This window comes from Chiloscyllium punctatum, chromosome 11, assembly GCF_047496795.1.
Source record: "Chiloscyllium punctatum isolate Juve2018m chromosome 11, sChiPun1.3, whole genome shotgun sequence".
Taxonomy (NCBI): Eukaryota; Metazoa; Chordata; class Chondrichthyes; order Orectolobiformes; family Hemiscylliidae; genus Chiloscyllium; species Chiloscyllium punctatum.
Window position 1 is genome coordinate 87,282,443 of NC_092749.1, and position 27,520 is coordinate 87,309,962.

The 27,520-nt window shown below is 39.2% G+C and overlaps 1 protein-coding gene across 1 annotated transcript in view; it reads right to left on the reverse strand.

Annotated features, from left to right (window-relative positions):
• Positions 1-26,852, reverse strand: part of plg (plasminogen) — a 79,438-nt gene extending 52,586 nt beyond the window's left edge. Inside the window, exons 1-7 of the mRNA XM_072581193.1 lie at positions 26,737-26,852; positions 26,507-26,642; positions 25,054-25,160; positions 15,136-15,250; positions 12,224-12,363; positions 4,522-4,642; positions 1,035-1,153 (exon numbers count right to left, since the gene is read on the reverse strand). Of these exons, the coding sequence (XP_072437294.1) occupies positions 1,035-1,153; positions 4,522-4,642; positions 12,224-12,363; positions 15,136-15,250; positions 25,054-25,160; positions 26,507-26,642; positions 26,737-26,782 (784 nt within the window). The 5' untranslated portion in view covers positions 26,783-26,852. The remainder of the gene's footprint in view (positions 1-1,034; positions 1,154-4,521; positions 4,643-12,223; positions 12,364-15,135; positions 15,251-25,053; positions 25,161-26,506; positions 26,643-26,736) is intronic.
• Between the last annotated feature and the right edge of the window lie 668 nt (positions 26,853-27,520).

The following is a 27,520-nucleotide window of genomic DNA, read 5'->3' on the forward strand; positions in this document are numbered from 1 at the left end:
ACAATCACTGGTCCCAAGCTGATGTACTAAGTGAAGGCTTGGGTGCAGTCAGCAACTGCAAAACATCACACAGAAATAAGATTTCTCAGTGAACATCTTCCTAGCAAGAGAATCAAGGTAGAGTAAAGGAGACGAGAGTGTTGGTGGTAGTGAGCTCCAGCATCAGCTTTGGCTCAAGGATAATGTTCTCACCTCTGGGTCAGGTGTTTGAAAGAATACCTCCAAACCTAGGCTGACATAAAAGACAGTAATGAGGGAATGCTGCATTTGAGATGGTTCCTTTTTTCAAAGTGACATTAAATTACACCAGAATTGTGTTCTGGTGGATCCTTCAGTCAACACCAGTGAAACAGTTTAATTATTCATGCACCTTATTTGTAGATCTGGATGGGTACATGAATAGGAAGGGCTTAGAGGGATAAGGTTCAAATGTTGACGAATGGGATATCTGGTTGATGCAGATGAGTTTGATCAAAGGACCTGTTTCCATGCTTTATGAATCTATGACTTTTATTTTGATTTGATCCTGGGATTTGGACATGGCTAGCTAGGTATTTTTAATTAACGTGGTCAGCAATCTTGTTACACACCTCTAGAATAAGGTGAGACTTGAACCTGCGTTTCCTGGCCCAAAGGTAGGGACACTGTCACTGTGCCACAAGGACAGAGAGGTCAGTGATTGATCATTACTGGACCACAATATTGGAGCAAACAGGAGATAAGAATTGAAACGTTTTAACGAGATGACATACTTGTCATTTTTCCCATAGTGCTTCTGCCTAGAGCTATCTTGGACTTTTAAAAATATTACTATAGAATCCTTTATGGAAATTTGACAGGGCTGACGTCTAATATCTTATCTGATAGTATCTCCAATAGCATTTCCTCCAAGGTGTGAATGTAAAATATTTTAGGTTATCAGAAAGTGATTTCCATACATTGGATTAATTCAGTCAAGCACCGGTTCCTAAAAGTGAAATAGCATTGTTTGAACAGACACTAAAGGACATGTGTGATGACATGGAGAAACTTACCACAACGTGGAATATTGCAGAATGCCCATCGCTTTTGGATGTCAGTTGTAAAACACCATGGCCTGGGTTCTCCATCAGGATTGCGACAGTAGTTCTCCTCGAGATATTTATCTGGAAAACTGAAGGTCATTAGTTTTACATTGGGCTCAAAAATTCTGATAGTGAATAGTTGATGCGCTTGTAAGTCTTGTAAGGTGCATTCAGGAGAATACTGTTGACAGAAATGTCTTTATTTTCCAATATTGCTTAGGTACAACAACCACATTTTGGATTTTGCAGGTCATTTTGTATGGTTAGGGGTTTCATAAGTGTGTTATCAGAAAAGAATCAACATCAAGTCACAAGGAAATACAAAACTAGGTTATGTGGTCAATACCTTGCTCAAACTGGTAAGTCTTAAAGGAAGGCAGAAAAGCAAATATAGGTAGAGGAGTTTTAAGATGAAAGGTTTGAATCTAGGCTGTTGAAGGCATAGCTGTTTAAGAAAGATAAAATTAATGTGCAAGAGACCAGAATTTCTTCATTTGGAGTTCATTCATAATTATTTTAGTTTATGGTTCCCCCACAGGGTTTGAAGCAAAATCTTGCCTCACATTCACTTCTTCCTTAAACTTCTAATTTCGAAATGAGAATATGATGAAGGCTCTTTAACAGTAGACTGAAATAACTTAAATTGATGCTGTTTTTAGGAATGGGGCTGAGTTAGCGGGCAGTCAATGAAAGCATTTTCAACACCCCCACAACCACCTCATCTCACATTCTTAATGTGGCTACAACATTCCCATTTCAGTCTTATTGCTACAAAAGACCTGCTCCAACCTGCTCCAACTGTGATGGAAATCCATTCCTACCTCGATTGCTGGCAAACTGGTCTCCAGAAACTCCCACACACCTAACCCTCCCTAGCACAACCCGAGCAAAATCATTTTCTGCTGCTTCTACTACTTCTACTTTGGTGTAGTGGAAAAATATTTAATGGGATATCTGGTTTAACTATCTATTTAATGGTCTGATGAGTTAAATAGAGAAATTAGGTTCCTCTCACAATAGTTCTTAGGGACAGGTTGATGTAATGTATTCCATATTCTGGAACACATTGCCACAATGCACATCCAAGCATCCCTCATTTTGCGTTTGTGGAGCAGGTGGCCACATCTGGTGTGTTTCAACACATTTGGTGAGTCTACTGTGTGAGCCAGGGGCTGTCCACACATAAAAACAGCAAACTTGTGAATTGCAGTTATCTGGACCCCAGCCAATATCTTGGGTTGGTTCGAATCAGATCAGCTCCAAGGGATGGCATAAGGTGCAATTCCTTATTTACAAGAAGAATAATGAGGTCATTCTAACAGCGTCCTTGAAGTGAGCCTTTCGTGGAAAGACACTGGCTTGTCAGACAAGCTAAAAACCAAAAGGACATTGCACCACATTTTGGGAAGATAAGGAAAAAGGATAAAAATGAAGGATTTCAGCTTGCCAGCTGCAAAATGTCTGGAGACCAATCTTCACAGAGTTGAGGACTCTACGCTTAGAAGTGTGGAGATAACCACAAGACCTGGGAGAAATCTCCTGGCCTGCATGAGCTTTCACTTTTGGATATTAGCCTTTATTTTTCTTAACTGTTCAGGAGGGGATGTCATAGAAACCAGTATGGTTGTACTTAGTTTCTTGTATAAACTGCATACCTGCTGTTAAACTTTTCCTAACCAAACAGTGTGAATTTTATGTCTGTTTTTAACTAGACTAATAAAGCTGGTGGTTAGCTGATACAGTTTTGACTTTTATCCTCTTTGTGCCAACTCAATAACTGTTGTCGAGGGTGGTAACCAGGCAACAAATGTATCTGAGCAGTTGAAACTAGAAGACTTTGTCATGAAGTATTGGCTCTTTTATGTTGTCCTGTACAATTTTAACCACTTGCTCGATTTTTCAAAATCTTTGAGAATGGAAGGGTCAGTATTGCTCATGACTTCTTCCATCATGATGGTTCCACTTTACAAACATTACATTGCATCTAAAGCACAGCAACAGACTGTTTGACCTTACTGTTCTGTACAAGGGTTTATGCTCCAAGCCAACCTTTTTCAACTCTCTTCCATCTAACAATAGTAATATATCCTTCTCTTCTTTTGTTCCTTATTTTATCTAGCTTCATCTTAAACATGTCAACACTATTCACTTCAAGCACTCCTTGTGGTTGTGTATTGGTACCACTGTTTATGTAGAGATATTCACTCCTGAATTTCTATTAGTTATTACTAGATGTTATATGACCCCTTGCTCTGGTGCACAACACAAACAGAAGCATTTTGCCTATATATCTCCCTGTCAATTTTTTTTAACGAAACTTAAAGATGTCTATAGTGTCATTCCTCTTAAGTAAAGCATGACAGCTTATCTATCTTTTGCTGAGACGTATGACCTCTTATTTCTTGTATCATTCTTTGAATTTTGATTGCACCTTCTCTAGTGCATTCATCTTGTTTATAATATGGTGACCAGGACTGTCTCAGTATTTCAAGTGTAGCCTAAACAAGACTCAACACGTTCAGCATATCTTCTCCGCTTTTCAATTCTGTCCACCTAGAACTGAACACTAGCACTTGGTTTTCCTTTTTTTCCTGGCATGCATCATTACTTTATTGATTTGAGTATTTGTACACTTGGCTAACATTGGTGCTGTACTCTCATTTAGGCTTCTGCTTTTCAAACACATGGCCTCCTTCTTGTCCCTCGCATAACCCAACATGCTCTGCTTACTATTTTGCAATTAATTTGATAATTATTTGCCTTTTCTGCATGTTTGAATGCCTTCATGGTATTTATTTTATTGCTCCTTTGTATTAACCAAACAATTTGTTGCCACCTAAAAATTTACAGTTTGTACTGACTTCCAATTCCATGTTCATTACATAAATAATGAATAATAGTAACTTCTGCACCGGTCTTTGTGGAATACCACTATATTTTCTCAATCTGAGGAGCTACTCTTAACTTTGTTTCCCATTTTATAAGGGGAATGGGATTCCTTTCCATGCACAACTCTTCCATGTTTGGCTAAAGAGGAGAACGAGCTAGGTATTACGATAACTAGGAGAAGAAAGAAGAGGCATTAGAAAACAAAGCTAGATAAAGAAAAAGAGAGACAGAGTGCAAACCAAATTAGGAGAGAAAAATGGAGTGAACAATTGCTGAGAGCGGGACCATTGATATTTGGACCTACATAAACCTTTAGGATAAGGAACCATTCAACAGAGTTAAGAGGTGCAAGAAGTTCATCACAATTTAGTTAAATCACCCTCAAGTTCCACTGTTTCAGCATTCTATTCAATCCTTTCTCCCTCAAGTGTCAACATTACCAAACTAATGGTCAAAGTTTAATATCAGAACCAAACTTCCCAGACAAAATATATTTGTCTTTTACTCCAAATGGTAATTAATTAAAGAACAATGAAAGAAAATACAGATAGTGAATTCTCTTACTTACATGCTTGGGCTGTATCCATGAAGATGAGGTGTTTGTGAATCCCAGCGCTGACATGCGGTACCATCCTCTGTTTGGGAAATTTTGCCACGATACTTCTCGCCGCTGCAGAACATGCACTCCTCTGTAATCAAAATATCACATAGCCCATGGCATTACTGTTATGCAACAAAAAAAGAGCAGAGTTGTGCGAAAACATCACAGATTAGAAAGAACGAATTATTTATTCAAATCTAGAGGTGTGCATTTACCCAGTGCCATTGATGGGAAAACAAGTCTCTCGATTTTAGTTTGGGAGAGATCAGTCCAAAGCTTCACGGAGTAGGCTGGTTCTCACTGAACTAAGGGGAGTGCTCAAAGTTCTTGTAAAAACAAAAGAGAATTGGACAGTTCAACAATGTGAACAATGCCAATATCAATTAAATCATAGAGGGTATATTTCTCAATTCAATTTATCTGCTTGATACCAGAAATATTAGTAACACAATCTGCTAATATCAATTTGAATATTTGAATTAACCCAGTGTCCATAGCTAGTTTGCAGAAGAGAATTCCAGATTTCCACTACTCTTATGTGTAACCTGAAATTATTCTGGAATGGCCAGCTTTAATTTTACGGTTATGTCTCTTGCTCCGTTTAACTACCCCGAACTTTGAATGTAGCCCTAACCAAGAGTTTGTGGTGATATTAAGATCAAATGCTGGAACTATGCATGTGGATATAATGAAGTTTGTTATCATGAACAAATAGAAGGAATAACAGTTTGCAATTGATATTTTTTCATGGAAATAATGTGCATTTAAAAATCTCAGTTTTGACTTGCTGGTAGAAAGGGCTGTTGAGAAATTACACTCACATTCTGGTTTAAAATGCAAGCTTTGTTGCTGAAATTACTCTTTAAAATAATAAGCAGGGTCATGTTTATTTGAAGAGTTCTGCAATCCATCACACACACCTAGGTCATAAATACACTTCTCAATGCTGACAACCCGATAAAAAATAGAGTCAGGTTAATTCCCTGCTCTTACCTGTCAGAAGATAGGGATTAACACAGAGCCATAGGCCTGAACAGTTGGTGGAACCTGATATCAGGATTCCTGCCTCTAGTCCTGTCATATGGAAGTGTTATAGCCCTATGATAAATATTGTAGCAGTGACTCTGCACACACCGATCCTGCTCTCACCTAGTGCTTTGCAGCAATAAATATTTTAGAATGCCAATGTTTCCATGGAATCTGGCCTGTTATGAGAGGAGACATGGCTCATAGCATCTCAGTATATAGAGAAAGCTAGTCTGAAGTCAGAAATATTTTGACAGGTAAATTCAAAACTTGTTGGCAATTTCATATGTCATTATGTAATTCCATATGTTAGCTAACTAACCTTTTAATACAGGGATGAATGATAGGGCTTTGATTTGAAAAGTTAAATGATCTTTAAGTGGAATGAGGTGAAGAAACATTTCTCTACTTTGGGAACGTTGTGACTCTCAAGTTGTTCAGTCTTTTCAAAGTTGAAATTGTTGTACTGGTGTGCTGGCTCATCATTATATAACATGATGAAATTTGCTGCCATTGTCATCTTTAAATGTAGGAAGTACAGGGCCTGCATGATCTGGTGTAGTAGGAGAGGAACCATTTTCCAGTCAACTAGAAGAGTCTTTGTGCTTAACAAATTGGAGTTTATTTGATGTTAGCAACTAGTTATAGCTATGAAGTTATTATGGAGACTTTGTTGGGGATAAGAAGTTTGTTTTTATTATTCTTTCATGAGATGAGGGTGTTGCTAGCTCAGCTAACAATTATTGCCCACCTCAGAAGGCAATTAAGAGTCAACCACATTGCTGTGTCACGAGAGCAGCATCCTTCCCTAAAAGGCATTAGTGACACTTTCCTGACAACCACCAAACGTTTCACAGGCTCATAATTCTAGATTTTCATTGAATTCCACCATCTATCATGGCAGGATTGAAACCCAGGTCTCCAGAATATTACCTGCATCCCTGCACTAACCGTCTAGCAATAATACCACTAGAGCATTGCCTTCTTGCACCTTATCACACACCTTTTCAATTGTTCTACCCACAAGTCCACATGACTCATCATAGTGCATTGTACTCATTGCACTCCTAAGTATTAGCTCTTTTGGATCCATATATATTTCCCCCAGTTATTTTTCACCTGTATTAAGATCATACATTTGCATATATAATTACATTAACCACGAGCTCATTTCTTCTGATGACTGACTTCATAAACTGAAGCAATCTGGAGGTTTTATTCTGCTTTAAGATGCTGGAAGACTGCCTTTGATTCCCTGCTTGCTAATCTGAAGACTGCAGATCCTATGAACTGGAGGACATTTAACCTTTTAGACTTCCTTCATGTATCTGCTCTGCTGAAACAGACAATTTTCTGCAAAATCTGTGCAGCATTGATCATTGGTCATCTCTTCTCAGTGATGGTTTTCATGGAGTCTGCAGATTTTCATTCCCAATCCACGTATAGATTTGTGCTGAAGTACGTGAACCTTTTATTTCAACATGTTGTCTGGTTTGGACCCTCAACTATTGTGTTGTTGGTGTTCACTTCTTCACTTATACTATTTGATTATTGTATCCAGTTTGGCATAATCTCTGTCACAGTTGTTGAGGATTGTCCTTGGGAAGATAAATCAATATTCATGCTTGAATTTGATTCAGCCTAGTCATCTCAGTTTCTCGTTAACAGATCTGAATCTGTCAAAACTACTTGTTCACAAAGTTGTGTTGGACTCCCCATTTAATCAATTATAGATTTGTAAATTTGTTCAAGTGGGGCATGGTGTTCATTGACTATCTCATGGTTTTCTCCTTACAAGCTTTGTTGTCTCTTGCAATCTGAGTGTTCCTCAGTGTTGATAGCTGTGGAAAACATTTGTGTCAAATTAGTATAGATACAGGTTACCAAATTATTGGCAGATCAAAACAGTTTTCTTCTTCCAGTTTAACTAATCTCAATGGATTCTGTTTTATTTTGTTTGGATTCCATCAATCCATACCACTGCTCACCATGTTGTTTACATTCTCTTTACTACCACTCACTAAAGTGTGGATTTGCTGCCTTCATCTTGTTTAACATGTAAGGGCTGCTTGGCCTAGTCTGGTAGAGGAAAATCATTTGGTCATCTAATGAGAAGAGGCTCTTAACTCAATCAAAATGTAGCTTATTGCATTATAGCAACTATATACAAGATATATTAATATAATAGTCTTTGTATGAATGCCTGTGACGAAAACACATGATGGGCTTAGACTTTTGAGATTTTATGTTGTTCTCCCACCAAGCCCTGATGATATCATCTTAGTGATTGGGGCTTAAGGCACTCCTCAACATTAACCCTTTCAGGTCCTTAAACCCTTATACAAACAAAGGAACCCTTCTATCAGGTGTTCTTTGACCATTTTTTTTTTAACTGAGCATGATGGTTGGTTATTCCTTTACTGACTGTTCCTTAACTTATGGTTTAATTCTTTCCTCCATTTGACAAAGATTGAGTCGAAGACATTCAAGCTAGAGAATTCGTGATTGTGAGGTATGTTTAGGTTTTGCACTTTTTGTCATCCTGTTTCTTGGAAAGATGCTTGCGGTATGTCTCTGATCATGAATATTATGGCTTCTAAACTACTTTTTGCATTTTTTTCATCTGTAGACAGTTTTTTTTTAACCATGGTTCAATATCTAATAATGTAGTGACACTTGCCCTGGTATCTATCCTGAACTCAATATGAATTTCTTTCTTTGTCAACCTGGATTACTACTCCTTTTTTAATGGTTTCCAAAACCATTAAGGACTTTAAGCTTCACTCATGGGGCTGCTAATATCTGCTCACTCACCACTGAACATCAACTTTGGATCTCTCCCAGAGACCATCACCTTATGAGGCAGGCTGTATCTGATTTGGAGTTACTAATTGTGGGCAATTTTGGTCCCCTTATTTAAGGAAAGGTATCACTTCATTGGAGGTAATTTCGAGAAGATTCACAAGGATGATCCCTGGTGCGGAGGGTTTGTCTTATGTGCAAAGGCTAAACCGGTTGGGACTCCACTATTGAAGTTTAGAAGAATGAGAGGTGATCTCACCGAGATATACAGATTCTCAAGGAACTTGATAGGGTAAATGCTGAAAGGATGTTTCCCCTCATGGGAGTGTCTAGGACCAAAGGACATAGTCTCAGAACAAAAGGTGCCAAATTAATCCAGAAATGTGGAGGAATTTCTTCTTTCAGAGGGTTGTGAGTCTTTGGAACTCCTTGCCACAGAGATCTGTGGGGGCAGAGTCCTTGAATATACATAGGGTTGAGATAGACAGATTCATGATTAGTAGGGGGACAAAAATCACCCTGTAAGTAGAGGAGCTGCTGCTCTGAGCACAGGCTGTTTCGTTCTTGTGTTTGCTGCCGATTCACTAGTGAGCAGAAAAGATGGGAAGGAAATGGTGTTGATTGAATGAGCAACGAACAGTTAGTTAAGTAAGTGCTGGCATTGAAGTAGTTGCTGGGGATGCCTTTTGCCAGGGCCACAAGGTAGGCCCTGGGAAGGAACTGCCTTTTAACACTAGTTGGTCAGAGTGGGTTGATAGGATTTATTTGCCAGGTCTGGAAGTTCTGTTTACTGTGGGATGGGGGAGGTGTCTGGGATCAATGGAACAGGGAAAGGGTGGATGCAAAGCAAAGAGAACAGTTTTAAATCTAGCTACAAATGGAAGTAGCAAAGTTAACTGGGAGCTAGCAAAATTGGAAATCTCCAAAGTACTTAATTTGTTGTAAATTAATGAAGAACCTCTAGCTTAAAACTAAGTAAGTACAAGAGTTGAATGGAGAAAAACGTAGTAGATGCTATTACTGAACCCTGTGTAAATTGCTAAGTTTAAATCAGAGCTTGAAATTTGAGATGCTGTAAGAAAAATAGATGCTGTCTAGTTAAAGTGTTCCAACTTTGTGCATCTGTGTGGAACGATACTTACTATGACTTCACCAGTCAATGGAAGGCATGTTTATGGGGTGTGGGCTGTTTCTGTCCTGGAAGCAAGTAGAGGCAGACAATAAGGGAGGTGAAAATGGAAATACAGCTGTAATTTTGGTAAAGGTGAGGCAAAGTTCTCGGTGAGTGAGTGGGCAGCGCAGGTTTAGTGGTGTCGGGTATCAAGGATAGACGATAGCGAGTGAGGAAAGATGTTACTGTCAATAGTGAGAGTGGTGGAACATGGGCCTTGGTAGGAGATGGGTTCAGCAGCAAATATAAAGTGAGGATGAGGTATTGGAGAGAGGATGGCAGCATTTGTGCTGGCAGCATAGAGACAGTCATTGACCTTCTTCTTAGGTTGCTCTGTGTTCCTCCAGCCAGCTGAGGCCGCACTGACCTAAAAGGCAATCTGGATCAGGCTGGCTTGGGTCTGGTGCCATGGCATTTTCTGCAGGTCCAGGGGATGAGGATGTCCCTGGTCTGCAGCACTGTGTGTGTCAAGTTTGACAGATGTCTGCCCACAAAGTGAAGTACGAACTTTCCCTTGCCTTCCATGCTCAGGGAAAATATCAGGTACCACGGAGGGCAGCTCCAGACTGACCATGCTTGTCAGGGTGCACAACAGCCTTTTAAATATGGTGTTGGTGTCAGGGATTCTGGTCCATTTTGTGTTATTCCAGCAATGGCGAGTTGTTCTGGGATAACGAATGGTAGAATGGAACTAAAATTTACTGAGAAGGGTGGAATCAGGATGGGTTTGTAGTAAATGAAATAAATCTGGTAAGATATGGTGACAGATCTTACTAAGCCTTTCAATGAGAAACATTCCACGAAACTTGATGAAAACTGACACTAAAGTTAAAAAAAATGTAAAATTCAGTCCATAAAATCTGCATGGTAACATTATCACCTTCTCCACATTTCCACTGAATCATGCACTATACTAAATTGGAAATATGTTGATGATCCCGCATCATGGCTTGTTCAAAATCCTGGAACTCCCTACCTGGTATACTGAAAGCTGTATCATTTATATGTATTAATATTATTTTTGGAATTTTGTTTTCAAAATAGCAGCAGTTGGTTACTTTTGTGAAGGTTTTTGTTAAAAAATATTTACGAAGTCCCTCCAGAACAGTGACTACAAATCTTTGTGGTATTACTGCAAAGATGCTTACACTGTTGGGTTTATAACAGGTAAAGAAAATGTGTACATGTAAGGCCGTTATCCTGGTTTTCAGTTGAAAAGAATCTTGGATTCGCAGTTTTTAAAAAGAACATACTGTTCAGAGGCAAAATTTTCAGTTCCGTTGAAATATGTTGATTTTGTCAGAATAGTTTCCCTCCTTTGAAGAAGGATTTGTGATTTCTTCAGGGAATAGATTTCCTCAGCAGAAGGATATGTCATGAAGTTCCCAAACCAGTAGAATTTGGTCAGAAATCTTCAGGTTAGTAGAACTCGGAAAGTTTAGGTTCTCAGGTTTGTGAAAAGTTTGCAGATTTGGAGAAGACTCATCCAACTGTCTCCATGAACCAAGCAAAAGAACCTGGAATGAGTCAGTTAAGCAGAACTCCAAAGAGTTCAGACAAATAGTATAACTTCTCTGGGCTGACTTCTGTGTACTGAATTATATCTGGAACCAGGCTGAAACTTAATTTTAAAATGGTTATAAATCAGAAACAAAAACAGACATTTGCTGTAAAAGCTCAGCAGGTCTGGCAGCATCTGTGGAGAGAAATCAGGGTTAATGTTTCGGGTCGGGAGACCCTTCCTCATACCCCCGTTCTGACCCAAAACGTTATCTCTGATTTCTCTCCACAGAGGCTGCCAAACTTACTGAGTTTTTCCAACAATTTCTGTTTTTGAAACTTAATTTTGCTGTATGTCTTGTAATTTTTAAAATTTGTTCTGTGTAATAAACTTCTGTTAAAGAAAAATCTGCAGTCTCGTACATGTATGTTATGACTAATTACCACATTAATGAATTATACGAAACTAAAATAAATGTATGCAAACTAGGTTTAAGCTTTGGCATCTGACGTATCCTGTAGTTTCAGCCTAGATCATAATATCAAAGCTACCATTTGGGAACACCTTCACAACACAGTGTGCACCAGCTGGTGAAGGCAGTTTACCAATACCTCAAAAGGCAATTAAGAAAGTTCAATAAATGTTGGCCTTACCAGAAATGGAAACATTTCCATATACAGGACATTCAGACCAACTAATCTAATCCAGTGGTTATACTCTACACTAACCTCTTCCTCCAGCCTTCATTTGTCTAATTCTTTCAATGTATTCTTCAATTCCTTTCATTGCAATATGCTTGGCTGGCCTCCTCTTAAATCATCTATGCTTGGGTAAAGAGGTTTTCCTGAAATTACTGAACATATTAACCTGCTAACTGCATGAATGTTTGCAAGCTTATTAATTTCTCCTTGTAACTTTTCAGCATTTGCCACTTGCAATTTGATGCCAGCTGCAAGTTTAGAAATTGTACTCCTGATTTCAAAGTTCACATTGTCAATGGAAGGGTAAGCAACTAGTGCAATGTCACATTGTTTCTAGCCTTCCAACAGTCTGAGTGGCTTTAATCCTGTGCTGTGTGTATTCTGTAGGCCAGCCAGTTTGCTATTTTTCTTTTGTCATGGCTGAACTTTCAGACATTCTTTCAAAGGTCAAGCTCCACATGACAATACCTTCACAGTTTGGTATCAGACAATATTCCCAGCGTTTATTCACATCTTGAGTGTAGCACCAGGGCCCTGTGAAATCATTGTCAGGATTTCTGCAATAGTTTTCTTCCAGGTCAGCATGTGGGCTATTCTCTGGGGTGTAACTAATTGAAAAGAAACAGTGTCACTTTAAAAATGTGTTCATTTGAAGGCAATACATGTTAGACAAATGGAGTATTGAAAATTTAAACACAATTTCGTACATTTATATATTGTATTTCAAAACTTAGGCACATCCTGAAGTGCTTCACAGCCTGCAAAGTACTTTCAAAGCATAATCACAATTATAATGATCTATTTCAGTTCCTAATTCTTATGGTCTTGATGTGGCCAAAACAGTGAATGTTTTTAAGAAGTTACATATTGTCCTTCGGGCTAAGGAGTCAAAAGGTATGCTCAAAGAGAGAGTAGGAACAGGATACTGAAGTAGATGATCAGCCATGAGCATACTGGATGGTTGAGCAGGCTCAAAAGGCCAGGTGGGCACCTTCTGCTCCTACTCTCTATGTTTCTATAACAATTTGGTCCATCATACAAGTGTTGACGTTTTGAAAGAATTATGCAATTAGCCCCACTTTGGCTCCTTTTTCCATATCAAATTGAAACTTTAGCTTTGACGATGTATATCTAATTTGTTTTAGATAATTAGTATTGAATATTTCCATCAACCTTTCATGTAGTGCTCCCCAGATTAAAGTAATGCACTAAATAAAACAAATTTCTTCTGATCTCCTCTCTGGTTCTCTGGTTGTAAATTTTTGTCCTGTCTTTTCTGAAGCCTCAGCCAATGGAATTGTTTTCTCTCTATTTATTGTATCAAGATCCTGTTTAATCTCTCCTTAATATTCTCTGAAGTGAGGAACAATCCTAGCTTCTCCAGTTTCTCTACAAAACTGACATTCCACACCCATAACCATTCCAGTAAGTCTCCCCTTTACCCATTCCAAACATTGCTAACCTTTCTAAAACACGATGCTGAGAATTGGATGTGAAAACGTTTATCATGAATCATGAACATTAGCAATGTCCCTTCAACTGATATTCTGTTTAGCTTAGAGAGTCATAGAGTCATAGAGATGTACAGCATGGAAACAGACCCTTTGGTCCCACCAGATATCCCAACCCAATCTAGTCCCACCTGCCAGCACCCAGCCCATATCCCTCCAAACCCTTCCTATTCATATATCCATCCAAATGCCTCTTAAAATGTTGCAATTGTACCAGCCTCCACCAGTTCCTCTGGCAGCTCATTCCATACACGTACCACCCTCTGCGTGAAAAGGTTGCCCCTTAGGTCTCTTTTATATCTTTCCCCTCTCACCCTAAACCTGTGCCCTCTAGTTCTGGACTCCCTGACTCCAGGGAAAAAACTTTGCCTATTTACCCTATCCATGCCCTCATAATTTTGTAAACCTCTATAAGGTCACCCCTCAGCCTCCGACGGTCCAGGGAAATTTCTCAGTAACATTTTCCATCTGTACTATATTAGGAAAGAATAATGCTCTCTCTAAGCATTTTTTAAAATGTAAAGTCAATCATATGTAACAAAAATATATTGCAGTTAAGATGGTTGTAGTTGTTTTATTTTGCCACTAAGGAGAGCCACTTTACTAAAAACTGTACTTGCCTTGCCAAACAAAATATGGAGTGATTACTCCGAAAAGAGCACCCGTTCATGTGCAGAAACAGGTTGTGACGTGAGCTGTAACAGACTGCAGGAAATATCCGTACATGCCTTACAGACATCAACATCTGCATGGCACCTATTGTGGCTACAAGCCAAGGAGGAGTTGAGGAGGAGACTGGGAACATGCTGGCTGGGGAAGCTGGAAATGAGGGGTCTGGGGAGACAGTGAGGATGCAAAATATTCCCTCCCTGGCAAAATAGTTATCTGCCACATTGCCACCCAGCTATCATCCACTGCAGCGGAGGGCAACACACAGATGCAGTTTCCAACAGTGCTTGGAGCGTGTGCATAAAGTTGTGCTGGTGATGGACAGTTCTTGGTTTGTCAGATTCACAAACAGTGAATTTTTGGCCAAGTGGAGGAAGCAACTGGACTAGGCATCTCTGGAAATATATTGTGTAGACCACAAATCCCAGAAAATAACTTCAAATAGGTAACACAGATAACTTTGCAGACAAATGCATCACATTTTGTTTGTTATAGTGACAAGGCACCGCAAATGCATGTTCTTGTACATATGTGGGCTCTCCACCAGTGTTCACAATAAACACAGCCAACAAAGTAGGAGGAGCCTATCTAGATCCAGTAATGGATTTTGCTCTTTAAAATGGTTTAAAGTTAGTTTGTAATAAGGAAGCTAATTAAAATCATTATATTTGAAACAACATGAACAGTTCTGAAGAAGGATCACTGGACCTGTAAAATTAACTCTGGTTTCTCTGCACAGATGCTGTCAGACCTGCTGACTTTTTCCAGCAAATTCTGTTTGTAGGTTGTAAAGTTTGGTTACTAGGAGCAGAGGATTTATACAATTGCGGCTTTAGGTGCACAAATATAGCAATCTTGTTTGCAACGTTCTTGCATTATGTCTGAATAGCAATGGGCTAATTCAGTGTCATGTTCTGGTGTCTTATTATTAATGCAATAATAACAACTGTTTGGCATGTCATTAGTACACTTTTAGCAAAAAGCAACACACAGTTGAATGGAAGCAAGTTCTGAATTCTTCAAAGTCCTTTCATTTGACCCTATTGAGCTCTTCTTTAAACATAATCTATTGGCTGTGGCCTGTTGGCACACATTACCTGCTTTCAATACTTTTGTAATTGTTTACACATTGAGAGAAATTATGTCTTTTTAACCCTGAGTCAAGTTAAACATGTTAAATGAAGAAGATTAAAGACTGACTTTGGAATGTGTGGTGTGTTTCTATCCCATCTTTGACAGGTTCTATTAGAAATGGTTTTTGTTGCTGTTCCTCTGTATGTTTCACCGTTGCCGAACTTGCACTCCAACAGAAAAGCTAAGGAAGAAGAAAAGAAAGGAATTGGTAAATTGTTAAATAATGTTAAGCTTTGGAAACATTTGAACCAATAGAGGCTGCAAGTTTGGCAAGATTTGGTAAATCAATGAGCGGAGACAAGGGGAGAGAGAAGGGTATTCACGTGAGAAATGAGAAATAAACAATGTCAGGAAGCGATAGACAGTACAAATTCAAAAGTGAATCAACAGGGATTATAGCAGTTACTTTAATAATAAAAGGAAAAAACATCTTGTATCTGAATTCACCTAGCATTCAAAACAAAACAAATGAACTAGTAGTGCATATAATATCAACGATGTACAATCTAATAGCCCATCGTAAACTCATGGCTGCAGGATTACATAATATGGACCTAAATATGAAAGAATACGTGTCACTTCGGAAGGACAAGATGTTTGGAAAATTTGGAGCGGAAGTCCTGTTACCTATTCATGGGGTTAGCACAACTGATTGGGATGGCCTATGTTCTTGAAACCAGGATGTAGAAACAACTCATTGAGTCATAAAGTTTTACAGTATAGAAAGAGGCCATCAACCTATTGTGTCCACTCTTGTCATCAAACATCCGTCCATCTTAATCACATTTTCCTGCATTTGTCCACATCCTTGTACGTTATGATGTTTCATCTAAATTGTTCTTAAATGTCATGAGGATTTTTGCCTCTATCACCCTTTAAGACTGTGAGTTCCAGATGCCCACAACCCTTAGTGAAACAATTTTTCCTCAACTCCCCTCTAAACATTCTGCTCCTTGCCTTTAAAGTGTTTGTCCTGTTTATTGAACCCCTCTACGAGGAGAATGGTTTCTCCCTATCTACCTTGCCTACATCCATCACATTACATTATAGGGAACCAAACATATTATAGGGAACCTTCCAGAACCAGGGACCAGGAGGATGCTGGGAAGGTACGTTTCCCATTTTAAGGTTTGTTCCTATCCGTGGTTTCAGGCTTCTGTGATAGGTCCTGAAACAAACCCCTCGGGGGTAAGGGGGGACTACTGTATATAGATATTATAAAAAGAACTATTCATGAAGTGAGTATTGGTCCAATAAAAAATACTCTGGTGAATTAGTAATGGAAAATAAGGGTATAGCTGAGGAATTGAACAAAAATTTTGTATCAGTTTCACCATAGAGGGTACTAATCATTGTATAAGCCAAACAGGACTTGAAACACCTAACTAACATCACTAGAAAAGCTCTTCCATCTGGATATAAGGGACTTCCTTGAGGGCGCTACCCAGGTTTTGGTAGTTGCCCCTAAGAGTGTTACCAGAATGTTTCATAGAAGTAATACATTCTTAATCTTAAGGTGAATTTGATGTCTCACATGAAGGAATCATGCATTTCAGATGTAACGTAACTAGCTATTAAGAGTGTTTTTATTCACTTGTGGGATGCGGACGGCACAGGCTGACCAGCATTTGTTGCTCATTCCCAGTTGCACTTGAAAAGGTGGTGGTGAGCTGCCGTCTTCAACCACATACTGTGAGTTTACCCACAATGCCACTGGGGAGAGAATTCAAGGATTTTGACACAGCAATTGTGAAGGGAATGCAATATTTCCAAGGATGCTAAATGGCTTGGAGGGGAACTTGCAGATGATGCAATCCCCAATGTCTGCCCTTGTCCTACTAAATAGAAATGTTCATGGGTTTGCAAAGTACTGTCTAAGGATCTTTGGTAAATTTCTGAATTGAATCTTGCAGGTAATATACACTGCTGCAGCTGATTATCAGTGGTGGAGGGACTGGATGTTTGTAGATGTGGTGCCAATCAGATAGCCTGCTTTGTCCTGAATTGTGTCAAACTTCTTGAGTGTTGTTGGAGCTGCACTCATCCAGCAAAGTGAGACATACTTCAACACACTCTTGACTTTTGAATTGTAGATGATGGACAAGCGTTGCGGTGCCAGGAGGTGAGTCACTCATTGCAGTATTCCTAGCCTCTGACCTGCTCTTGTAGACACTGTATTTATTCCAGTTAAGTTTCTGTTCAATGGTAATCTTCAGGATGTCTTCAGGTAACAGCATTGAACATCTTAATTGAGATGGTCTTTGCCTGGCATTTGTGTGGTGTGGATGTTTCTTGCTACTTGTCAGACCAAGCCTAGATTTTATCTGGATCTTGTGCATTTGAGCATAAACTGCTTCAATATCTGAGGAGTTATGAATGGCACTGAACATTGTGTAATCATAAGCAAACATCCCCACTTCTGACCTTGTGGTGATGGGGAGGCCTTGATGAAGCAGCTGAAGCTGGTTGGACCTAGGGCACTAACCTGAGGAAGTCCTTCAGAGATGGAATCATAGAATCTTTACAGAGCAGTTGGAGGCCATTAAGCTTGTCTAGTCTGCAAAGACCCTCTGAAGGATATCGCAGCCAGACCAACATCCCCACTATCCCCATACTTACCATGGCTAGTCCATCTAGCCTGCATAACCTTGGATGCCATGGGGCAATTTAGAATGGCAATCCTCCTAATCTTTGGGCTGTGGGAGGAAACTGGAGCACCTGACGGAAATGCATGCAGATACAGGGAGAACATGCCTGAGATTAAAATCCAATCCCTACTATTGTGAGGCAGCAGTGCTAACCACTGTGCCACCCCCCCCCCCCCTCCCCCCCCCAGATCTGAAGCTGGGATTACTGACCCCTAACAAGCACAATCATCTTCCTGTGTGCCAGATATGTCTCCGACCAGTGGAGACTTATTCCCATTGATTCCAGTTTTGCTAAGGCTCCTTGATGCTACGTTCAGTCAAGTGCGATCTTAAGGTCAAGGGCTGTCGCTCTCACCTCACCTCTGCAATTCAACTCTTTTGTCCATGTTTGAACCAAGGCTGTAATGAGATCAGGCACTGAGTGGCTCCAGCGGAACCCAAGTGGGCATCAATGAGCAGGTTATTGCTGAACAAGTGATGCTTGATTGCACTGTTACTGACATCTTCTAGCACTTTACTGATAATCAAGAGTGGACTGATAGGGCGGTAATTGGCAGGGTTGGATTTTCCTATGTTTTGTGTACAGGACATACCTGGACAATTTTCTATATTGTCGGCTAGATGCCAGTGTTGTAACTGTACTGCAACAACTGACTAGAGGTGTGTCAAGTTCTGAAGCGCAAGTCTTTAAGACATTGCCAGAACGCTGTCAGGACCCATAGCTTTTGCAGTATCCAGTGCCTCCAACTGTTTCTTGATTTCACATGAAGTGAATCAAATTGGCTGAATGCTTATATCTGTAATGCTGGGGACCACTGGAAGAGGTTGAGATGAGTTATGTACATGGCACTACTGGCTGAAGATTGCTATGAAAGCTTCAGCCTCATTTTTTGCACTGACATGCTGGGCTCTTCCATCATCGAGGATGGGAATATTTGTGGAGCCTCCTTCTCCAGTAAACTGTTTAATTGCTCACCATCATTCAAAACTGGACATGGCAGGACTGCAGAGCTTGGATCTGATCTGTTGGTTGTAGGATTGCTTCGCTTTATCTATGACTTGCTGCTTATACTGTTTGGCGCGCAAGTAAACCTGTCTGGTAGCTTCATTTTTTTAAAAGTATGACTTGTACTGCTCCTGGCATGTCTTCCTGCACTCTCTATTGAACCAGAGCTGATCCCTGGCTTGATGATAATGGTTGAGTGGAGCCATGAGGTTACAGATTGTGCTGGATTACAATTCTGCTGCTGTTGATGGCCCTGCTGATAATAAGTGTCTCATGGATGCCCAGTCTTCAGTTGCTAGATCTGTTTGAAGTCTATCATATTTAGCACAATGATAGTGCCACATATCACTTTACAGAAGATTCTCAGATGGTAGATTACCTTCCCTGAGGAACATTCATGAGCTAGATGGGTTTTTCTGACACTCAAAATCATATCATGGTCATCAGTAAGTTCTTAATTTGAGACCTTTTAAAAATTGAATTCAAAGTCCACCATCTGCCATGGTCAGATTCAAACCTGGGTCCCCAGAATATCAGATGAGTTCTGGATTATAGTCTAGCAATAGTACCAAGAAGCTGTACCCAAGAGAATAATAGAGGACTGTTCCTGCATAAAGATGACCAGTTTTTGGTATTTGGCTCTAAGTGTTTACATAGATATATTAAGTAATATGTAATGAATAAATGCTATGTCAAAGACAAAATCTATCTTTTATCTAAGATCTCATGCGGGTATCCATCCTCACTTGGTACCAATAACACTGACAGATATCCCACATGATTCCAGCAGAAACAAACTCATACAAACAAAGTAACATCACTGAAACAGCTGTCAATCAGGAAATGGAAGCAAGGAACTCAAAAAAACTACCAATCAACAGGGATTTGGTAATGAGCAAATTATTCAAGCTGTGCCTGACAAACCCTTTGATCCTGATGGACTTCAAAAGAGGTGTCTGGTGAGGTAGTTAATTTTCCAATATTCCTTTGACTCAACATAAGTTCCATTCAACTGGGACTCAGCAAAAGTAACTTCACTCTTCAAAAGGAAAGGAGAGAGAAATCAGGAAACTTTAGGCCAAATAGCTTAGCGTCTGGCATAAGGAAGATATTAGAAGTTATTTTTAAAGACATTGGGAGAGATTTAATGGGGAATGACAGTCTCATTCAGAGATCCCACTCGGGGGCTCAGAAATGTTGAGCTCTGCTTCCATTCCGACAGTTGTTTTGTAACGCAGAACAAGTTGTTGGAGATAAGTAGTGTAACTGATCTGGGGAGAAGTAGATTGGGGTGTGTGAGTTGAGTATGGGCTCTGCTTAATATTTATCAGGAGTTAGGTCATGTATTTAATAGTCCAATTTTTCCTAAGCAACTATTTTACGTAATTTCATTAGAACCATCGGAAGTCTCCAATTTAAATGGAGAATTTCAGAGGGATCATAGCACAGTTAAATTATCAAATAGAAAATTCAATTTCCTGGGCAATTCCTTCTGAGTGGGCTGTGATGGGGATTCCACAAGGGTCCCATGTACAATTGTGATCTATACTGGCATAATGACTGCCTGGACCAGCAGAAAATAACAAAGCTTCATGGCAATCCAGCAGAGCCAACCTGGCTTTATGAAAGGGAAATCATGTTTAACCAATTTGTTGGCATTCTTTGAGGAAATAAAATATGATGTGGATAAAGGGGACTCAATAGATGTACTGTACTTAGATTTATGGAAGGCCCTTGATAAAATACAACATTGAAGGTTATTGGGGAAAATAAAAGCTCATCTCATAGGGGATCATAAATTGCTATGGGTGGAGGATTGTGTAACTGGTAGGAATCTGAGATAAGGTGAAAATAGGCCTTCTTCTGACTGCTGAAATGTGCCATGCACAAATATATAGCCACATGCCTGGAAGGAAAGCATCAGCAGGCAATGACATAGCGACTGTCAGATCTTGGACACAGTAGCATCAAGGAGCAACATCCTCTGTAAGAGGATTGAACCAAGTGATTGGGAGGGCACAGGATAGAATGGGGGAGCAAGAAGGAAATGGAAGCCAAACACTCAGCATATCATCCACCACTGAAGACAGAGCTACCTGGAAATGATCAAAGACGAGTGCCGCAGGAGACTACAACTCCTTCGGTGGACATCACCAAGATCTGTGTCCTTGCCATAAAACACATTACACCTCCCTCTACTGGCCACCATCCCATTCCAGCAGCTATTAACTTCACTGGGTCCTTGAATCTTTTCACCTCTGACTCCCTTCAAGAATCAACTGTGGACCTTAATAGCATCGTGAAACAGCTACACGTCACAACAATTTGCAGGTCACTAATGCTGTCTGGTAGGACTGGAATACACATTTATATACTGAAAGGCATGGCATTGTAATTGTAAGGAACAGTTGATTCCACCTCAAACACTGGAATCCACAAAACACGTTATTGGTTGCATCCACATAGCCTTCAACACCTCAATCTTGACCCAATCAGATTCATCAAGAGGGAAGGATTCTTCTCCCTCAACATTTAACTTGTGCTCATCTGCTATGCTTCTGGAAGCTCATATAGCCTTCATCTTATTCCATCATCCTCAACTAGTCCAAGCTGCCTCAGCCCAAGGCAGAAAGTCAGTTCACTCTCTGTGGATATACAAAGGTGATAGAACGGATGCCACCAGTTCATTCTGACAACAATTAAGTAGGATTTCTCAAAATCAGTTGCTTAAATCAACCAGGTGTCACCATCAAATGCCCTTCTGCAAGGATTTGGGGCATTATGGTGACATGTTGTGCTCTCCTTAATGTGGCCTTGGGAGATGTGCGTGATTTGAGGGTGGTGAGACCCTTATCAACAGAGGAGTTAAGAGAGGAAGTAGAGGAGATTGATGGGAATGAACAGAGACATGCACCTTCTGCCCAATTAAGTGACTGCCTTCTGCCATCTGATAAGAAGAGGATCTCTATCTTCTCTCTCATAACCTACCTGCCTCGAGTTCAGACATCCTGCCTCCTGTGGAAAGCTTTAGCAGACCTCTCCCTTAGAACAGCCAGACTCAGTGATATGTGTTACAGAGTTTCTGAAATTCATTCAACTTGGCTTTGTTTCCGTCCCTGGCTCTAATTGGATAGATATCTTGTCTCCATATCGATTAAGGGCTTCCCAACATGAAAATCTCAATATATTCTGTTTTCCACTGCAGTCCCAAAAACAGATCTGGCTACTGTCTACTGCCTCCTTGGTGAAAGTATCGTACATCAGATCTTCTCAGCTTCCTGTGGTCGAGAAATGGAATGAAAAGAAGTTTAAGAAAGACCTGATGGGCCTATAGCTTCTGATGAGCGATGCCTTCAGGCAGGGAATAATTGCCTTCTATGTTGTTAAGAAACATAGTAAGGAGACCTGGTCAACTATAGACCTATGAGTCTGACTTTGGTTGTGGATAAACTGTTGAACATGATTTATGGGCATTTTGAGGGGCAAAAATTGATTAGGGATAGTCAGTGTGGTGTTGTGTGAGGAAAATTATATCTCACAATCTTAATTGAGTGCTTTGAGGAAGTCACCAAAAAGATTGATAAGGCCAGAGCAGTAGAGATTGTTTACATTCACTTCAACAAAGCCTTCAACAAGGTTCCGCATGGTAGACTAATTAGTAAAGTTAGGTCATGTGGGATGCAGGGTAAGCTTGCCAATTGGATACATAATTGGCTTAATGGCAGGAAACAGAGAGTCGTGGTGGAGGGTTGCTTTACGGACTGGAGCCCTATCATTAGCGGTGGTCCACAGGGATCAGTTGTGGGTCCTCTTTTGTTTGCCATTTATATAAATGATTCAGATGAGAATATAGAAAGCATGGCTTGTAAGTTTGAAAACAACAGCAAAAATGGTGACATAGTAAGCAGTGGAGAAGATTGTCTAAGATTACAAAGGGATCTTGATCAAATGGGCCAATGGGCTGAAAAATGGCAGATGGAGTTCAATCTGGATAAATGCAAGATATCGTAATTTGGTTCAATAAACAAGGGTAGGGCTTATAGAATTATGGTAGAGCCATGGGGGTAGTGTCGTAGAACGGGGGAACTAAGGCTTTAAGTACGTAATTCTTTGAAGCTTGTGTTACATATAGACAGGTTGGTTAAAAAGGCATTTAGCAATGCTTGCCTTCAATGTTTAGTCCTTTGAGTACAGGAGTTGGGGAGTCACTCTGAGGTTGTACAGGACATTGGTGAGGCCTTTTCTGAAGTACTGTTATATGAAGGATACAGGTTTGAATCATAAAGAAAGGCTGGATAGGCTGGGGCCTTATAGACATTTATAAAATAATAAGGGATAAAAATAAAGTAGTTGTCTTTTCCCTAGGATGGGAAATTTCAAGACTAGGGGGCACATTTTTAAGGTGAGAAGAGAGAGATTTAAAAAAGACATGAGGGGCAAATTCTTCACACAGAGGGTGGTTTGTATGTGGAATGAACTTCCTGAGGAAGTGGTGGATGTGGGTACAATTACAATGTTTAAAAGACTTCTGGATTAGGAAAGGTTTGGAGGGATTTGGGGGCCAAGAGTAGGCAGGTGGGGGATTATGTTTTTCATGGACTGGTTGGACCGAAGGGTCTGCTTCCATGCTGTATGACTCTATGACTCTATGTCATATCATTCAAGAGGTTTCCATCTTAACCTCCTCCTAGTCTTCATCATTGTCCTTTTCAACCCCAGGAAAAGATTGCTGATTGGAAGTACAAGTTCCAGTATCTACCTTCTCCTGACTGTAATTATTGCAGATGAAATGTTGAGTGTAGCACCAGAAGCCTAAGCAGATGTACACATGAAGGCAAAATGAAGTAAACATCCTACTTAAGCAGACAAAATTATTTCCTCAATGTAATAGCTCCCTTGTGGATGTTTTTCACTGTTTACAGTACCATTGACATGGTGACAGTTTTAATTAGAGTCAAGTTTGGTACGAGGCTTGGAGAATACATGCAGGAATATTAACCACGCACTACTTAGTCTCATTTAAACATGACAGAGCAGGTTCTTGTTGGGCATAAAAGGGTAATGGCATATTTTTCAGATACTAACTCAGATGGCAATAAACATACAAAGAGCTGCTCCCCAATAGCTTTATTTTACATCTGAGGCATCCTAATAGTTACAACAGTTTAATACCCATGTGTAAAACTACGCAAACTGTATGAAATTTTGGACTAATATCGAACACTAATGAAAATTCTGGCAGATTCAAAATTACTATTTTTTAAATTACTATTTAAAAAAATCAGGCCAGTTTTGTCAGTGTTCTGTTCCATGAAAACAAAGTGTTTGAAATGCGCAATGTGCTGACCAAACTATTTTTCTATTTGTAAAATTCTATTTTATATTTGCTTAACCTCTCTTATCTTTCTAGTACTGTGTGCAAATAGTTCACCCTTTGGTCAAACTACAACTTTTTTTGTCTGGTTAAAAATTTATAATCCACTGTGCATTTATGTGGAATGAGAGGGAGTGAGAGATAAGACATTTCGATGGGGGAGGATGAGAGCTCCCTATATGGATTCATTAATTTCTTTATCATTTAGAATTCCTGAAAGGGCCTTAAAAATTCTATGCATGATAAACTTACTAAAGGTACTAAGACCCGTAAAGTAAATCCATATATTTTCTGTCTTGACTATATTTCTGGCCCTGCGAAATGAAGTGTAAAAGATATCCTTAATGCATTTTAATCATACTGTTAATCCCAAAAATATCTAGGACACATAGCCTCCACATTGACAGTGGATGCTATGAGTTATTCCAAACACACTGTCAATAATATTTCACAAGTTCATTAATTTTATCAGCAGTAGCACATGAACTCCAGTTTAAGTGACCTGGTGATACTGGACTGTTCATACGATCCTTTACATCCACCAGAGAGGACAAACAGATAAAATATATTCTTCTAGATAACATCTATAAGACAGCACAACCAGAAATGCAGCACTCCTTCAGTATTGCACTAGAATTTCAGTCTGGATTATGTGCTCAGGTTTCTGATGTTTGGTGTAGACCCAGGGTCTTCTGACTCAGTGAGCCATAGCTAACGGTGAATTTGAAACGTTTTTCCATTTGAAGTAATTAAAACGGCTTTTGTGCCCGTTTCTAAATATTCACAGAACACCACTATTCACAGAACTTTACAAGTTTAAATTTGTTTTTGATTAGATAAGATAACTCATAATTTGGATTTGGTATTTTTGCATTTCTAATTGATGTAACATTTAACAAGATTGACTGTATCACTCCCCTAATCCTTTACTTAAATGAGTTAAGATCTTAAATTACCTTGTTTCTCATAAAGAATGACATTTGGTTTTCTCACCACTGATTGTGTATGACTATTATCTGCTGTAGTGATGCATTCTTGATTCTTCTGAGTGAAGAGGAATGCTCTGACAAATAAAACATACAATGAGAAATATTATGAGATAAAATGTAATATGAATAATTCTGACTTTAGTGTAAAAAATGTGATATTGGATCAGCACCCATCATAAGTCCCCTGGTTTCACTTTAAGTGAAAACAAACAATCGGCTATTGACCCAATATCAACATTCATGAAAACTACTCCCAATAATATAGCTGAGGCTAAACCAATCCATGCCAACATAATTAGATAATGAAGGAAACTTAAAATTATCAAATTTAAAACACTATTTAGCAGAAATCAAACATTAATTTTAAAGCACTAGTATGAAAAGCAATAGGTGTACTTGCTAGTTCAGAACTAAGTTTACTAGATTTGCAATGTACTTATTTTCGCAAGATATGCTTGAGGACTAGAAATTACTCCATTTTAATAGTCTGCTGCTTAGCACCAATTTTCAGGGAATTTCCACTGTTTCAAAGTAGTGTTGACTGGCTTAAAATTAATAGTTTCAAATGTCTCCGTTAAGAGACAAAATAATGATGCAGAGATGTGCTAAGTACTAGTTAGCTTATATTGGTAAATCATCTTAGTCCTTCACTCTCAGCCCAAGAATTTAGGGCTGTTATGTCCTTTTTTGGTGACAAAAATCTATGAAAGTTTGGATGCAAAATGCTTATATTTACTTATTAGCCCTTTCAAAAGCATGGTTCAATAAACCTATATAAGTTACTTGATGAAAACAGGTCATTAAGCAGTGTCTGGGTAACATTTATCTGCCATGTTTTAATAATCAATCTAAATTTCATGTAATGCAGAGCTATGTCAAAAACTAAATGAACAGTGGACTATTCTGCTTTGTCCCAGTTCAGACAAGACATCTACAATCTAAGTATGAACTTGGTTTCTGCTTTAAAGAAAGACTTGTTCCTTTCATCTCATGAAGTACGAAAATGCATTACAGCCAGTTAAATATTTTGAAGCGTAGGCAGTTGCACAGCTACTCCTGCAAATAGCAATAAATTGCCAGATAATAGATTTTTCTTGAGGGAAATTGTCAGGACATTGAGTAAGAACTCACTTGCAGCACAAAATTTGTGGCAAAGACTGTTTCATTAATCTGAGAGTAAAGATGGAGTCCTGGTTAAATGAGTCAACAGAAAGGTGACATCTCTGACAGTGTGGCACAACGAAAAACTGGACTGGAGTGTTAATGTAAGATTTTTGTGTTCATGTTTCTGGAGCGAACCCACAATAGTTTGAGTCCCAGGCAATAGAATCACAGCTAATTTTTTTTTTACAAATATGCTAATAGTCCGTTATGTACTTCAATCATTATCTATATTCTATCAATAAAGTGAAAAATATACCTGCAAAGAAATTGGCTTTCTGAGTTACATTTTTGTGCACATTTCTCTACATTGACTGCTGGATATTTTGACTCTCGTGCAGAATAAATCCAGGCCCCTTGTGTTTTTACATATTCAGTCAGTATATTACTTCTTACTGTACAAAAAAAAAAGACATTTTGGTAATATGCTTTCTTTATAAAAATATGCATTATACAAAACCATCCAAACGAATTATTAGTTTCACTTACCAAAACATAAGAAACTGAGAAAAAGAAGCCCTGTGGAAATCAGCATTTTAATCCTGATTTGAACCACTTCAGAAAACCCCTGGTATGGCAATGGGTCTTATTTACTGACTGAGGACTTTGCATCACCAAATAAATAAGCTTGGGCCAAAAGAGCAACTTTACATGTTGAGGTAGTAAATCATTCTCTAAGCAAAAGTGGCGAACACTTGCCAACATTACCTGAGAGATTCAGAAAACTTTCAGAAATCCTGCTCATTTTAGGAGAACGCAAAAATGTTTCAGTTTGATTGTCTCGTTATTTTCATTTGACTTTCATTAATTCAACAACATCTCTTTTTGAATACTTTTAAGAGCAAATACAGACAAATGGTCACGATGTACACGCTGAGATGGGTAGCATTGGACCTAAAGACCTACCTTCATTTCATAAAGGGAAACCACAAAAAAAAAGCTGTACAGGTAGATACATTCTCATAAATCTGTGCAGAGATATTATTACACAGCGCTGGGGGAGGTGGGTCTCAAAGCCAGGCTTCCCAGCTCAGAAGTGGGGACACTACCACTGTGTCACGAGAACCCTACCTGCTGCTGCTACTACTTGAAAAGCCTAAAATCTGTGCTTCCAGCCACTTTCAACCTCCTGATGTGAAGAACACTAATGCAGGAGATGGCACCTGTGCATCAGAAGCAAACAAAGTGGAGAATATGTTACAGCCAATCCAGCTGATAGCCTGTTTATTCTTAACTTGGTCTATGCAAGTTTACTGAATACCAGTGCTCATCA